The sequence below is a fragment of the Leptonychotes weddellii genome, chromosome 7 (genome assembly GCF_054177405.1).
Source record: "Leptonychotes weddellii isolate Sample4059 chromosome 7, ASM5417740v2, whole genome shotgun sequence".
NCBI classification, from domain to species: domain Eukaryota; kingdom Metazoa; phylum Chordata; class Mammalia; order Carnivora; family Phocidae; genus Leptonychotes; species Leptonychotes weddellii.
The window spans coordinates 83,981,843-83,999,362 of NC_138375.1; the positions used below are offsets into that span (position 1 = coordinate 83,981,843).

Sequence of the window (17,520 nt, forward strand, 5' to 3'; positions counted from 1 at the left end):
GACCTTAGCTATAATGGCATTTTAATGAATTTTAAAATTTATATCATAAAAATGATATAAATTTTAATTATAAAAGTGGTTTTACTTTCCCCTCATATTCCAAAGTTTGTCTATACCAATCTACTCTAAAGCTCACTTGAAATATTCTTTTAATGGTAGTGTTAACTCATGACAACTTGTTAACTGAAGAAAATAAAACTTAATTAAAATGTTCAGTGGAGAATATATTTGATTTCCTTATTAGCTGGGTACTTTTTGCTTTGCTTTAAAGAACCATTTCACTAATAAGACCTCAAAAAAGGAGCAGTAATTCTTAGAGATATGCCTGTACTGAAACTGGCTCTGAACTACAGAAGGACCTGAAGCTGCTCCAGGCCCTGGCTACTCTCCCAGTCAGTCTCACCAGTCACATGGCACCTCTACCTGCCTTCTCTTTCTTCTAATCCATCTCTGTGCTAACTTACATAGCGGCTTTTTCAGTGAACTCAAGTTCAGCCACGCCATGAGGGTCCCATTTCTTTCCCCGGTCTAGTAAGCTATGGCTTGCGTTGGGAGGCGATGCAGGGGCAGGTGCATAAAACAAGGGTACCATATTGGACACCCCTTGTACACCACCTCAAAATCCTCAATAGCCGCCATTTCTTTGGCAATCAGACCCAGCAGGTTTCGCTCTTCTTCAGGCAGGCAATGGCTCTTGTGCTGCTCCTATTTCCTGTCTAGGGCCTCCCTGAGATTGCAGCTTTGGTCACCTACAGGAACCTGCTACGTATTCAACAGGGGCCAAGTGAAATATGTGGGAACGAGGCTTCCAGGACACCCTTTACCAATGGAAACAGCAACCCATGGATAAACGCTTCTCCCCTTCTGCCCCTGGATGTATGGTCCTGAGATAACTTTCAGAAGGTACCTCAGAAGATCCTGGGGGGGTGGAGCATATCATCCATAGGGCTGGCCGCCTTGATAAGGCATCATTGCACCGATTTTTCCTCCTTTCCTTTTAAATGCTTCTAGTGCAGCACTCCCGCTCCCTGGGATCAGACATCCAAATAAATTGCCTGTATGCAAGCCCTTATCTCAGGCTCAGTTTTCAGAGGAATGTAGAGTTAAGACAGATTCCTACAAGGGTCTTGTATGAGCAGCTTCCATAAAAATTATCTAATCCACCTACATATATTTGCCTGGCTGTGTTATTTCTAAGATAGTAATTAAGTTGGAAACTGTCTCTAAACCAAAAGTAAGTAGTTCAGGACTAGCCTATGTTTCATTTAGTGGAACAGTTGCCACCAAAATTGCTCCTGCCCTTAATGAGAATAGCTACTATCGAGATAAGGGCAGGCTCCAATCTCCCTCTCCTCTCCTGAAGAACCAAGAGCCTTCAGGGACAAAGAGACCCTCATTCAGACAATATAGTTCCCTCTGAGATTTGAGATGAGAGTTTAGGATGAATGGCCTCCAAAAGAGGGAAGAAAAATCAACATATGAACAATAAAATTCATAATGAATTTTATTTGAATGCAGAGGAAAATCAGAAAGTGATAGTGATAGTTGGTAAATGAAATGACATGTGGATAACCGAAAGGGAGAAAGTGAGTAGAAGGTAGGCTGGGGAGTGTTTTAGGTTGAGTAGATCAGAGAGGTGGTAGTTAGTAGATCAGAGGACAGGAGATGGTCGGTCAATTATGTAGCAACCACAAAATGCTTGTCATGTATTTTTCAAGGTATCCTTTTCTGATTATTAAAATATAGAGAAAAATCATTGCAGGCTTGCTCACAGAACACGTGCAAATGAAATCTGCCCTCCTGAAAAGGATTCATTGGAAGTTTTCAGAACAGCAGTGAAAAATTTTAATTCAGACAATAGCTAGAAATGGATAAATAGTTCTTTTGTGACTATCATTCTCCCTTACAAAATGTGTTAACTACCTATGTTTTGCATTTCCTGATGTATAGGCAAATTCATGAGGTCTTTCATGAATTTAGATGTCAGCCATTTAATATCATTTTATTAAAAATGGATTCTATAAATAATACTGAGTGCAAGAATTACAGACAACAAAAGGAGGAGGGTTGGCTGCTTCTGGGCAGTCTCTGTAGAGGACCCATTGACTGGTTTTCCTTTCTCATTCCCAGATATCCAGGAAGGGCTCCATGACATGAAGATTTCTGGCACTGTATATCTTCCCATGGAAGTGTCAGCTCAAACTATAGAGCTCAATTCTTGTTATGTCTTTATTACATAACTTAGTTTCACACTAAATCCACCTGGTCAATATTCCTCCCAGAATGCCTTCTTACTTGTCTCCTTCATTCTGATGACTCACAATTACAAACTCGAACATTAACCCCAAGGCCCTAACCCCAGTACCTTCTGCACTCTCTCTGATCTGGCAGACAGCTTCATCCTCGGCTCACTGTCCCCAACCCTACCAATTTCTCCTACCCCCCTGGCTGGATCTTTTATCTTCTATGGATCCTCACCCATAACTTTTAATTCTTTGTTCTTCTCTTTATGCCACTTATCCTACCATACCTTGATATCATACTTCGTCACAGAGTGGTTTGGGGCCCCAATCTCAACCCCCTTCCATATACTTCCACTCGTTGAGAGCAGGCCCCAAATTTCACTTACTAGAACATAAGCTCCACATCAACAGAGCACATGTATTACTCATTGTTGCATCTACTGCCCAAAATAGAGACTGACACAAATGCTTAACAAATATTTGGTGAATGGATGGATTTATCCTTTAATTCTCCATGTGGCCCAGTTCTGTATTTTGTGCATAACTGATCCTTTATAAACAGTTGTTGAATCAAATTTACCCAATTAAGAGCTACCTGGCTCTAAAACATAGGGTCTAGTATTTTATAAATTTGAGTTACAGGTCACTAAGAAAAATTCATCTAAGGTAGTTTCCTGACCTTTTTAAACTACATAATAAAGACATCTCTTCCTGAGATGGGACTTTTTCTTTCATGAACTTCCCTAATGAGGCCTAAGTCATACCATCTGATTATAGACCAGAGCCAAGAATTATACAATTTTAAGTTGAAAAAAACTTCAAAAATGCAAACACCTTGTTTTACAACAGAGATCAAAAAAGGTCAAAAGAATTAAAAAGAAAACAAAAGACATGCTGCATTACAACTTAATTCTCGTGCCTTCCATTTCAGGGTTTTCCTGCAACAATCTGTTTTTGAGTACAGACAATGGAAAATGTGAGGAAAAATCATGGCATAGAATGACCAGATCTGGATATCTTAACACCAAATCTATAGGTATCTGTCTACATAGCACAAAATGTAAAACTATCCCTTCAATTTCTCCACATTAGATATAAAGGAGGGAACCATAACTATGGGCTTATTATGCCCTGTTCTAACCAGCTGAATCAATCTGACACACAATACTGGTTGAAAAGATCCACTGCCCTGGAAAAATACTATCAAAATTTTGTAAATATTATGAACTTTATAGATTCTGTTGTTACAATTACTAGGAAACACTCTTTGTACATCACTCTCTCACTCTCCCACCACCAGTGAGTTAATAGCCAAAATTGTTTTCTTCTTCTCTTTCACTTAAAAAAATTGTACATGTCTGTATACACACACACACACACACACACACAGTTGTATACTAACTTTGGTTATTCAGATAAGATGACATTATTTTGAGATTCTGGTACTTTATGTACAAAATCCCCTTGGAAAATTCGAAGACAAATCTCAGATTATATGAAACTCATTATTATAGTGAAGTTCCTATGTAACTGAGTAGAATTTCAGACTTATAAATTATGTCTATAGACTTATAATTATATTTTTATATTTTACATATTTACATTTACATTTATTTTAAAGTTTCCCCTCTTAAATGAAAGCCACTATAGAAATAAAAATGAAGTAAAATTTCTATTTAAAATGTTTTGTTGTTCCATTGACTTAATAAAATCTTATTTCTGATATCAACAATATGTGTAATCCTTTCTCATTCACTCTCTGTGATCAAGCCTACATGCATACATATTTATGCATATATTATTTACAATTAATCATAAAAGGTACTTGAGCTTTCTAAACAATTATTTCTTTGTATCAAATCAACTGACTAAATTTCAACCTTAAGTCTCTTTTCAAAACAGATTAATAAAGAAACACTTCGAGTGCCTATGTTGTGATAGACATGCATTTATTCATTCAACAAATGCTTACTAAAAGCCTTTGTGAATCTTGCGCCCTGTTGTAGGAACTGAAAATAGATAAAGCAGATGGTCATGCCTCTGCTATGATGGGGCTTATTTCCTACTGGGAGACATGAAAGAGAGAGAGAGATGAAAAAATAACTCTAGGTAGTAATATGCACAATGAAAAAAACACTCCAATGAGACAGTGACTGGGAGTGTGCTCATCTTTAGAAAGGGTATTTCAGGGAAAGCACCTCTGAGGAGGTGACATTTGGTTCTAGACCTGAAAGAAGAGAAGAAACCAACCATATAAAGATGAACATTCTGAGTATAGCGCCCAACAATACAATTGTTCTGAGATCTGGCCTCCTTGAGGGACAGTAAAGAGCAAGGCAAGCAAAGAGAAAGGAGCCGGAAATCAAGGAGAAAGACAGGTAGGGGCCAGATCATATCAGACCTTATACGCTGTGGTAAGGAGTGTGAACTTTATTCAAAGGGCAATGGATTACTACTGGAAGGTTTTGATCTTACCTAAAATTTAAAAAATTCAGTTTGTCTGCATTGCAGAGTAGGAGATGAGCAGGGAGACCAGTCAGGAGGCAGATGTAGCAGACAGAGAGAGAGAGAAGTAGACAGAGTCAAGCTGTAATTTGGAGGTAAAAATGCCAGGATGTGAAGATGAGGGAAGCAGAGGCACTGGGTTTTTAGCCTGGAGCAACTAGGTACATGGTTGCACAATTTGTTGGATGGGGAAGACTGGGGGGAAAAATGATGGAACACATTCAGATCTCCACTTTAGATGTATCTAAACATCCAAATAATCATCCAAAACAGACAGATGTACTCAGTCAGATTTTTAAGAAGCTCCTTTTGCGATAAATTAATGATATATTATACACCTGACCTTTGAACAACATGGGTTTGAACCGTGCAGGTTCACTTATACACAGATTTTTTTTTTTACAGGATTCTAGTTAAATGTATTGTCTCTTCCCTAGAATTTCTTAGTAATATTTTCCTTTCTCTAGCTTAGTTTATTATAAGAATCCAATATATAATACATATAAATACAAAATATGTATTAATTGAATTTAAATTATCTGTAAGGCTTCCAGTCAAGAGTAGGCTCTTAGTAGTTAAGTTTTTAGGGAATCAAAAGTTATACACACTTTTTTGACTACCCAGGGTATCAGTGCCCCAACCCCTACAGTGTTCAAGGGTCAACTGCACATATATATATATATATACACACGACTACGGAAATAGAACTCTTCTAATTTTGGAGATATTAGCATGCAAATGGTATTTAAAGCCAAAGAAAAGCTAGGGAGACAATGTAGGTAATGAAAAGAAGAAAGCTGAAGATTAAGCCCAAGGCACACAAACACTTAACTGTTGGTCGTCAAGGACAAAGACTCAGGGGCCAAAAAGAAAGGAATACAAACAGCCTATGTTATTGCAAAAGTCAGGTGAAAAAAACGTTTATTGAGGAGAAGTGATTGACTATGTCAGGTGTAGCTGAGAGGCTTAGTAAGATTAGGACTGAAAATGGACCAACCATTGAATTTAGCAACACGGTGGTCACTGTTAACTTTGAGAACCACAGAGAAAATGGATGTTCAACTGGAGAGAAGTGAGGACAAAATGAGAGGGTAGTAGAAACAGTAAGTATTTTTTTTTTTTTAATTGTGCTAGATGTTATTGAGGATGATAATATCGCACGGTCCTTATTTTCAAAGAAGGCCCTTAATGTGTAAGAAATCTTTCATCAACAATCTCTGAAAAATATATTTTTGATAAAAAAGCGGTTTCATTTATATTAATAAGCACCTTGCAAAGCCTGTTACTATAAAAAAGGAAAAAACTAAGGTAAATAACATATTTTATTAGGAACACAAAATCTTCAATGCATCAACAATTTTGTCATCAGATTCTGAGATTGTGTACAAACTAAAAATAAATTTTATACATCACTTCACAGATTAAAATGCTCACTGTTCAGAATATGATTATTCAAAAAAGAACTGTAGACATTTTCTTTGTCCTATTTCTAAAATCTTCCTAGACAGGATGTTAGACAGCTACCACATATAATATGTGTGAATTAAATAAGATAAATGTGTCCTTTGCAATAAAAAGTCTGAGGTTTTATGTAATTACAGGCATGTGAATGAATAGTTTAGAATAATGTACCACTGTCATCAAATCACATCTTCATATACATGTATAATCCATTTTGCACAATGGTTTCAATTCAGTGTGTATGTAATTAAATTGTAAGGTACAGTAATAGCTGCTGCTGAGTTGAAATCTTGCTTTTTTAAAGAAATGAACAGAAAACATAGTCTCGTGAACATCAAAGTACCTTTTTGAGACAGTTAAATCTCATCAAAGAGGTCTTCTGAACTACTGTTTCTTAGAGTTTCTAAAGACATGTTTTCAGCTGAGCTGTGCTCCTTTTTTGACGTCTCAGGTAGTGAAGGATCAAGCCTAGAGTAAAAAAAAATCAAGAGAATTTTATTCTAGAAAATGCCATATAGGGTAAAAGAAAATTAAGAGATACATAAGTGAAATAAAAGTTAAATTCTCTTTCAGAATTGGTTTAGAGACTCATTTCCCTACGCTGCATTAACATAAAAAAAAGAGATGAAGAGAATTTAATTAACTGCTTTAGGATTAATCTGTCTCTATTCTGAGCTAACAAAAATTTAAGGGCCTACAACAATACTCATAATTAAGGTCAAGAAACAAAATATCCTCTGTGTAGTAAGCCTTTTTACGCCAAGATACAGAAGGTCTGTCTCTCAACCCATTTCTTTAATAATCCCATCACAATTTACATCTTCCTTTGGCTCCCTTAAATTCTACCTATTAACATGTATTTTAATCTCTTAATATCAGAAAGTTCTGATCACATTAATTTCCTTTAGTGGTCTTTCGATTATAAGTGTATATAACTGATAACGACTTCACATTTTAGCAGTTGTTGGTGAAATGTTGGTCCACATTCACTTACTGAATTTACATATCTTTATTTAATAACTAAATTTTATTCCATTTCAGTATTGGAGTTACCACATCAATGGGCTGATCTCTGTATTTATGTAAATGTTCTCTTTGAGTCCTAGGATAAAAGGCATGATGATCCCAGACTGTTAACTGGACTTATAAAACGGTAAGTTGCAGGGTAACAGCTCAATCAGAAGGACTCTTGTATAAACCTTGTCCGTGGTTCTTTGTGGAACGTAAAGAAAACATGCTTAATATTGACAATTAGAGGTGGCTTCAGGGGCAGTTATGACTAGGCTGAGTCAAGCCACTAAAACTCAGTAATGCCCCCATATTTCCAACTTAAAAGGCAGAGAGAGAGTCATAGCAGCTGGGTATAGCTGAAAGAGAATGGTACTTGAAGTCCAGACACCTACATGTGGATCCAGGTCTATTTCTTCTTAGCTCTGTGACTTTAGACAAGTCATTTAACCTAACTAGATTTCTGTTTTCTCACCTGTAAAGCTGGAATAATATCTGCCTCAGAGGTGGTCTAAAGATTAAATGAAGTATCATATATGAAAATGCTTGTAAATTCCCACAAAACATTTGGAAACTATTATTATTAGCCTCTACTACTGTATAAACTACAAAAAAAAAAAAAAAAAAGCTCAGTCTAACAGCTTCTTTAATTTAAAAGGATAACCAATTAAAAATCCCCAAACACTGACTTTGTTTAGATTATGAGTATTTCAAAAATCCAGCACCCACACTTAGTCGCAACAGATTATCAAAAATGAATCTGCCACAGGGTCCTCCTTGGCCTCCCGGCTGCATACAATTAACCGTGGTTGGCTGCCACTAGACCTGCGACGTGTTCTGTCTTATCCTGAGCAAGCCAAGTTCGGACAACGTTACGCTCACAGGAATGCCAGGGTGCTAGGCATTACTGCATTATCAAGATGACAAGTCCTCCCTCTGGGAACTTCAATGTTAAAATTAACAATAAATACGGACACAATTATTGTAACGTGTAATTAAATATCTAAAAATATATTTCATAGAAGGAGAAAATGATACAGTACAGAATAAAAGTGTAATTATTACATGCATAAGTTTTCAATGTCAACTCAAAACATTTAAACATTTTTCTCTGGCCCCAAATGTCTCAGAGTTGCTTTTTCTCCTCCTGGCAAAATGGAGAATTGATTTTTTTTCAATTAAAAAGTCAGACCTTGAAAAATCTCTGATTTTGTTCATAGTTTACAGCCAGAACACAGAGATCAATCGGTTTAGTTTAAAGAAAAAAAACTGGCCTAAGACAAAAGGCCACTCTGAAGTGACAAGTCTGAAGGACATGGATCCCTATTGCTCCATTTATGATTCCCATCTCTATCTAAAGTCACAAGGAGTTCAAGAACTAGATTCTGACTCTTTTGTTTTTAGTGCCTAGTACATAACAGATATTCAACAAAAGTTGTTCAATGAATGGAGATCATTTTTCTACAGCTTTTTTATCTGTGGTAAGTCAACAGAATAAATTTAGAACTCTTCCCACAACCAAAAGAAAAGTTTAATCATTTACATAAGTAATAAATACTCTAAGATTTCTTATAAATTCTAAAAAGCATAAAGAAGAAAATAAAAATGTCCATCATTCTATTTTACATTATTTGTATTTTCATAGTTTTCATTTTCACACAAATGGGATCATTCTGAAATACATAATTTTGTTTTTAGAGAATTTTTTTTTACTCTACACATTAGCAAAGTCTTTGCATGTTAAAAGATACATATCTACATTAATCATTCATTTTATTTTGGTTGTACTAACCATTAATCTACTGATGGATATTTGGGTTGTTTCCATTTTTTAACGCTCTTATAAACAACAAAACAATTAATATCCTTAAACATATATCTTAGCATATTTATCACATTATTTTTTCATGAACATGCTTATTCCAAGAATTCATGCTTAGAGGTGAAATTTGAAAGCAAATAGCTCAGAGAATCTGTATCTAAAGTCTTAATAGAAAGTGAGCTAAACATGGGCGCCTGGGTGGCTCAGATGGTTAAGCGTCTGCCTTTGGCTCAGGTCATGATTGGGATCGAGTCCCACATCGGGCTCCCTGCTCCTTGGGAGCCTGCTTCTCCCTCTGCCTCTCTCTCTCTCTCTGTCTCTCATGAATAAATAAATAAAATCTTTAAAAAAAAAAAAAAAAAAGAAAGTGAGCTAAACAAGTAATTTGAAACTTGAAACTTGGGAGTTCCACCATAACATTAGTTATGGCCATTTTAAGTCATAAATGTTCCACAAAGACTTTCCATATTCAGGCTGATTTTTCTTTTCTTTAATCATTTAAAGTAACTAATGTCTTTATCCTGTATTTCAATATACAATTTTATTCATTTAATCAATATTTGTTTAGTATGTACTATGAACAGCTCATTGTGTTAGGGGAATAAAACAAATTGATAAAGTTATCAAATGATTCTTGCCCTCAAGAAGCTTTCAGTTAAACTTTTTGCTTTTTCTCATTTTTAAAAAATGTGTCTTTTCATCCTAAAAATTTTGTAAGTAGCTTGAAGTAACTATGTAATATAATTTGCTCACAAACAGTGATTTATCCTTTTAGGAATCTCTATAAACATTGTATCAAGATTTAGGACTCAAGAAGATTTTTCAGATAGTTTTTGTGGAAAACATTATTCAACAGGAGGAATTCTGAATCCAGGGTCAAGGATTTTTATTTATTCTTCATCACTTTGAGATTTTGGTCAGGTGACTGCACTTTTCTGGATCTCAGTTTCTGAATTTAATTTGTGGGAAGTTAGGATTACTATAAATGATCTTGGAATTCTTCCAGTTCCTGAATTCTGAAACAGTTACACTCAGTTGAGCATAGGCTACCTTCCAAAACATAGGTTCTCAATAAATATCTGTGGAATAAATGAATACTGTAAATTAAAGATGAATGGCTAATGACAGGAAGAAACCACCTTTGTAGAGTTTAATGCTTAAGTATAAGGACTTTTTTAAATGAAGGGAATAAATGAAACTAGATGATGACAGCTTTTACTAAAAGAAGACTTATGTTCTCAATAACACAACTGCATAGATTTCTGTTTTATTAGCTTGATTTCACACTGTATGACAACACACACATATACACAACTACACAGGAACTACATCCTGAATCAAAACATCAAAATGCATGACCACCATCTATTAACAATGAACAATGTAAATCAAAAGTTAGATTTGTCAAAAAATGTATCTCATCCTGGGAAAGTTTCTCTAAAATGTTTGAATGAAGATTGGCTTCTCTTTTAACTATCTGGGAGTTGAATTACCAACATCTTTTGAAATGTTATTTCCAGTTACTGGCTCATTTTGTAAGGGCATTTTCTCAGCCTAGTTTAATACTGGCTGGAATATCAACCTTTTCTTACTCAAATGAGAAACATTAATATACTTTGGAGTGAATTACTTGCATTTTGTTACATATTCTGAGAATAATATTCCTGAAACACGTCAAGGTGCCAAGCTGAGCAAAATGAGAGATCCAGAAAAATGTGAAATGATTAATGGCACTGGGACACTTGAAAAATCATGCCATTCGACTATGACACAAACGATGGTTCTGAAATAAAAAATCAAAGGTCAATTTTTATGTGGCCTAACTATCTCTCTACCCACACAATACACCCATAAAATTCAGGAGAATGTCTTTAGGATCTTAGGATAGATAAGTTTTGTTTTGTTTTGTTTTTTAAGCAGAAAGGGAAACCATGAAGATTGATCAATTCAATTACATTAGAAGAATTAGAAGCAAATACTTCTATTAATCAGTAGATACCTTAAAGAGAATGAAAAGACAAGTTACAAACTGAAAGGAGATATTGCAACATATGCTACTAACAGAGGATTACTATCTAAAACTCCTATAACATTTTAAAAATCCAACATAATTTAACAATGTATGCCAAAGACCACAGGAACTTCCAAGAGAAGGGAACAGTGGGGGCAAATAAGCATATGATAATAAACTCAACTTCACTGGTAACCAAGGAAATGAAAACCACTATGAAATATTTTACACCAGATTAGCAACAATGAAAATGTTCAACAATAGCAGAGATCGTGGAGAACATGGACTATAACAAGATAAATTACTACTGGTTAGAGTATAAACAGTGAAGTCATTTTGGATAACAATCTGGCAACAACTACCCAGGTATATGGAGACCTATATACGTATACCCAGGAATTCCACTCCTACACACACATTTTTTTTTTTTTTAAAGATTTTATTTATTTGACAGGGAGAGACACAGAGAGAGAAGGAACACAAGCAGGGGGAGCGGGAGAGGGAGAAGCAGGCTTCCCGCGGAGCAGGGAGCCCGATGCGGGGCTCGATCCCAGGACCCTGAGATCATGACCTGAGCTGAAGGCAGATGCTTAAGGACTGAGCCACCCAGGCGCCCCGCTACGCACACATTCTAAAGAAACATTTGCATATCTATGTCAGGAGATATGTGCACAAATGTTCATTGGTGCATTTTTTTTAATACTGAAAAACTGAAAACTACCCAAATGTTTCTCCACAGGAAAATGGGCAAATAAGTCACAGAATTTTTACACCATGGACTACGACAATACAGCTGTACACATGAATGAATCTCAGTGTTGAACAAAACAGCAAGGCACAAAGGAATACACATAATATGATTCTATTATTCAAAGTTCAAAAACATGCAAAACTAGGCAGTATTCCTCTCTGAACACCAGTATGTTCGTGTGTGTGTGTGCGTGTGTAGTGTGTTAGAGTAACAGTGTAGGTACATAATAGTTCTTTGCTGTTCCATGACAATGTTCTCAGATTTCTGGGTCTTCTAAGTTTGGCTTCTGTGAAGATGGTGAAATAGAAGAGGGAAAAGTTTAGTATTAGGTGTAAAGGGTTTGCTTTTAAACTTTTAACTTAGATTAGGGGTAAAGGGTTTGGTGAGTCTCAAGAGCCTGCAGGATATGTGAATGGGGATAGATGGTGAACAGGTAAGCCATTACATAGATGGAGAGCTCAGGGGAGAAGATGGGACTTTGTGGAGAGAGACAGCAGTCACTGCCATATTACTGGCACTGCAGGCAAACGAGCTGAAGAGAACTACACTATCAGAGAAAACAGTTCAGTGTAGAATTCTGGAGAGTATTAAAATTGCAGGGCAGACAGAAATGATGAAAAGGAATGGTGTGAGAGATACAGGGAGAACCAGAGAGAAGCACTGTCATGAGAGCCAAGCGCCAAGTTTGTTTTGTGTGCTCACAGCTTATGCTCTTTCCACATGCCACCCAAACGCTGGCTTTCTATACAACTTTGCTCAATCTACAAATCCACGTTTTCACCCACTATGAATGATCTGGAGTTGAGAAGAATAGCTTGGAAGGATGCTGCTATACCTGTGATTCATTACAGAAAAGAAAAGACCATGTTTTCTTTTGGAAAGAAGGAAGTCTTAAATTCTTGGACTGCAGCAGCCACGGCCAGAATCTAGCAAAATGGTCAGTTCCTGCCTGGCCACCAAAGCAGATCATCCTAAAGTAGCTGTTTCTCTCACATTTTATTCATATCTATGTATATGTATATATATATATATATATATATATATGTGTATACTACCAACTTCCCTGGCATCCACCCACCTCATCTCTGACTTCCCCTGGGATCAGGGTAAAGGTCAGATGTGGTGTGAGGGATAAAGAGGAGGGGTAAGGTAGGGGCAATGTACTGGAAGAGAATCAGACCTGAGCACTGGCAAGGACATACATTATTTGGTAATAATAAAAGCCAAATAGCAAATGATTTGTTTTTTAGGATGTAACAAATCAAACCTTCATCAAAAGGACCACAAAAAATAGCCAAATCAAGGTATTCTGTACTTGCTACTATTAAATAACTGGGCAGCTAACATACTGACCTTGACAGAGTTCCCATTATGAAATAAACTGAATTACAGAAACATTCTTTAAATGGAAAAGTCTTAAATGTATGCTTAAAGATTTGACAACACCAGAGTTACCACAGTTATTCTCAAATTAAATTTCAGTATCTAAAAATTTTTTGATCTTAGAAGAAGTGGGAAAAGTAGCTTCAAATTTCTAGTTGACCTTATAAAAACCAAAAGCATATCCTAAATAAATTAACAGATTGAAGTCATCAGGACTCAGTAAAACAAGTGTTGAATGTTGTCTGGAATTCAGTGGGCCCAGACAACATTGTGTTGGCCTGGCAAAATGAAAGAAGAGAAGCTGAAACTTTCTTTCTGGCAAGTGAAATGGCAATTAAATAGTGTTAGTTAATTTCAATTAAATTTCTAAAGATATCTTTTTCCAAAGAATATGATTTTGCTGTTCAAATTTACTAAGAGCAAGAAGAAAACAGAAATATGCTTTTGAAATAAGTAATTCTGATTGAAACAAAGAAGAATTATGAAGAGTGACTATACTTAATGCTAAGATGCTTTATAGGTATTGGGAAAGAAAGATAATTCAAAAATTTTCCTGTAAAATGTATATATTATGGATTTGAAAAAAAGATTCTGTGGTTTTACATAATTCAATATTTAAAGTCACAACCATTAAGAAATATATGTCCCCAATCCACAAGGATGCTAAAATTTATGCAGAAATTTCATAATAAATTGGAAGATTTTGTTACTCTTACTGTATTCAGATAAATAATATTACTCTGGTAATTCATCAGATGATTAATATTAGAGTCTATACATGCTTTGAAAAATCAATACCTGAAAAACCCTATATCAAACCTCACTTCTTCCTACATTCATTGCACGTTGTGAAATGGTGTGACTTTGCTACTGTTGATCTATGCCTATAAAAGTAGAAAACTGTCATCTTGGTAGAAAATGATTCTCCCCAACCTTAATTTTAAGACAGGCCATTGCTGGGCGCCTGGGTGGCTCAGTTGGTTAAGCGACTGCCTTCGGCTCAGGTCATGATCCTGGAGTCCCGGGATCGAATCCCACATCGGGCTCCCTGCTGGGCGGGGAGTCTGCTTCTCCCTCTGACCCTCCCCCCTCTCATGTGCTCTCTCTCTCAAATAAATAAATACAATCTTTAAAAAAAAAAAAAAGACAGGCCATTGCTTATTACTGCTTCATGTGCTACAAATGAAGCCTCCCTCACAAGACTAGAAAGCTTCTCAGGTGAAGAGACTCTGCTTTACCTGACCTAGCTCATAAACGTTCTAATAATTGCATGTATTTGTTAATGAACAAATGACTGAGTGAGGTAGACAGTATTAAGAGAAGCAGAAGTCTCAATAAACAACCTCCCCAAAGCCACACAGCCAGTAAACATGAATGTGAGCAACAACCAGGCAATCCAGGAGCCAGGATATTAGTCTACATTTCCCTCACTCCAAAATCCACACCTATCATGCTACACTGGTGTATGGGAGTCACTAATTCTTACTTCTAGTACAGACGAAGGCAGCTTGGTGTTAAACAGTGTATCTCAAAAGTTGTTCTATGAGACGCTCTCAAAGAGTGAAATCTGTGGTCCAGAATATTTGGAAAATAGGCATTTTTTCTCCATGAAGTCCTCTTAGTGTTTTATGTGCATATTGTACATTAAAAGCTATGAAAATTCTTCCATAAATAAATTTGTTAATTAAATTATTAAGTAAAACAAAAGCAAGGTACAGAAGAGTATGTGTAGATGATTGTGTGTGTGTGTGTGTGTATTTATATGTATACAGAATAGCTCTAGGCTGGAAGGATTCGCAAGAAACTAGTAATGGCCAACTCTGGGTAAAAGAACTTGGGTAGAAGAACAAAGATACTTCTTGCTGGATATTCTCTTAAACAGTTAAGTTTTTTTTTTTAAACCTTATACATAGATCATATCTTTATGAAGTGTTTAAGAAAAAAGAAGCTTGTTTAGCCTGGATTTTGGACGTTAACTTGGAAGTGGAGGCCTTTTTCTTCACTATCTCTCAACTATTAGTATCCCAAGAAATCAGTGTTCTCTGGAACAGACTGCATTACTTGCTTCCTTGAGAATACAACATCTGCTAGCCTGAACCCCTAAATTTAGTGGTCCAATGAAGGAAAATAAAAATACAGAAAAAAGAGACAGAACTGTACTTTTGGTTACCAAGAGAAATGGAAAAAACCATGGGTAGACACTAATACCCAGCCATGGAAGTTAGTGATCTCTAGTTTCACCACAGTGTGGAACCAGCTGTTTGAGTTTCCAGCCGCTGCTGTAACAAATCACCATAACATAACGGCTTATAATAACACAAATTCATTCTCTTACCATTCTGGAAGTCTGCTGTCTGACCCAGATTTCACTGGACTAAAATCAAGGTGTTGGCAGAGCTGTGTTCCTCTCTGGAGGCTCTAGTGGAGAATTTATTTCCTTGCCTTTTCCAGCTTCCAGAGCTACCCCATTCCTCCATCTAAAAAACCCAGCAATGTCAGAAGGACGCTGTCTCACAGTGCATCACTCTGACCTTGCTGCCTTCATCACATCTCTTTCTCTGCCTCTCCTTCTCTCTCTCCCATTTAAGAGCCTTGTGATATATTGGACCTGCCAGGATAATCCAGGATATTTAGCTACTTTTAAGGTCAGCTGATTAGCAGCTTTAATTCATCTGCAACCCTTTTGCCATGTGATCTAACATAGGCTTTGGTTCCAGGAATTGAGACATCTTTGGAAGGGTGGTGACCATTCTTCTGCCTACTCCTACCTTAACTTGGTTAGGGCTCAATTGTTATTCTAACCTATTAGCTTAAATATGGTTCAGGATAACTTAAAAGACGAACAGGTTGTGTATGAGGACATGCCAGGCCCAGAGTTAAAAGAAACCCTCAGCCTGGCTGGAGGAGGCATCTGCAAGGTCTATGCAATAGGAACTAAAATTCCAAAGAACCTACACTATATCTTCTCATCCAGAAATAAACTGAACCGGATTCCCTGAGAAAGGCTGGCAATTACTATCATCCGTCATCTACCCATCCACTATTTACTGAGTGCCTACCATAGGTCAGAGACCCAGAAGACTGTATTAGATGTTTAGGATACAAAGGTGAGCATACAGACCACCCAAGGCAGAAGCAGCACTCAGCTGCTGAGCTCCCCTGAAATCAGGCTTACTGCAGCCCTTGTCAAGGCTGAGTTTAGAGGCCTGTCTACAGTGCCATGTTTTATTACGACAGTTCAAAAGAGTAAGGCTGTTAAAGAACTATGGAAATGCCACCCTCATGGGCATGTGACATGTGCTGTCAGTCATACAGGGCCATGTACTTAGAGGCCCTCATCCCTGGCTTACTGTTCTGCTATTGTTATCTTGAAACTGTTAAGAATTTTGAACAAAGGGGCTCTGCCTTTTCATTTTGCACTGAGCCTGCAATGTATCGTAGTTTGTCCTGACCACAAATTTTGAGTGACCTCAGTATACCAGTTCCAAACCGCACCTAGCCAATTGCTCAGACTTCTGGACCGATAAACAATGGGATTTTTAAAAAACCAATTATGTGCTGATGTATGGACTCATTCTGTCCTAATCAGAATCTAGTTTTGATCCTTAATTACCATAAACACCAGTAAACCTCCTTTCTATCACTTAAAACACACCTGCTTTTTCTCTTCTGGGAAATACTTGGTGAATTTTTATTTTTGCCTGCATATAAATAAACATGTATTTTCCTGATAAATATATACTCTTCTTTATTAGGCTTTTCCTTCTCCTTCCTTTCCTCCTCTTTTTTCTTTTTAAAGCGCCACTGTCTTTTGTTTTACAGTAAGAGAACTCAATTTCTACTTTATTTATTTTTTTTTTAAAGATTTTATTTATTTGACAGAGAGAGACACAGCGAGAGAGGGAACACAAGCAGGGGGAGTGGGAGAGGGAGAAGCAGGCTTCCCGCCGAGCAGGGAGCCCGATGTGGGACTCGATCCCAGGACCCTGGGATCATGACCTGAGCCGAAGGCAGACACTTAACGACTGAGCCACCCAGGCACCCCTCAATTTCTACTTTAATTAACAGTTTTTTCCATTATTCTAGTCCTTGCTAGTGGGCTTTATTCTTAGTGTTCTTAAAATTACCCAGTCTAATTAATTCCTCCACTCGCAGAGCAGCAAGCCTGTCATTAGTGCCATTGTGCTGTGGCTTACCTATCTCCTTCCCTTTGGATTTATTGCTTATCAGCCTGCTCCAAATCCTTCCTGAATATCTTCCTAGGCTTTTCATGGAAAAGGTGACTAACGATGATTAAACGGTCAGACTTTTTTAAAGAAGTCGAACTATTTTTAAC

The 17,520-nt window shown here is 36.8% G+C and overlaps 1 protein-coding gene across 4 annotated transcripts in view; it reads right to left on the reverse strand.

Annotated features, from left to right (window-relative positions):
• Positions 1-17,520, reverse strand: part of XRCC4 (X-ray repair cross complementing 4) — a 292,420-nt gene that overhangs the window by 71,733 nt on the left and 203,167 nt on the right. For 2 of the 4 annotated variants that reach the window (XR_014147101.1, XM_081826618.1), the window contains exon 8: positions 6,553-6,677. Coding sequence is in view for 3 of the 4 variants with exons in the window: in XM_081826618.1 (XP_081682744.1) it covers positions 6,566-6,677 (112 nt within the window). In the remaining variant the exon portion in view is untranslated. Of the gene's footprint in view, positions 1-6,052; positions 6,678-17,520 lie in introns of those variants that run through there. The other 2 variants (XM_031016809.2, XM_031016810.2) reach the window with 1 other exon arrangement.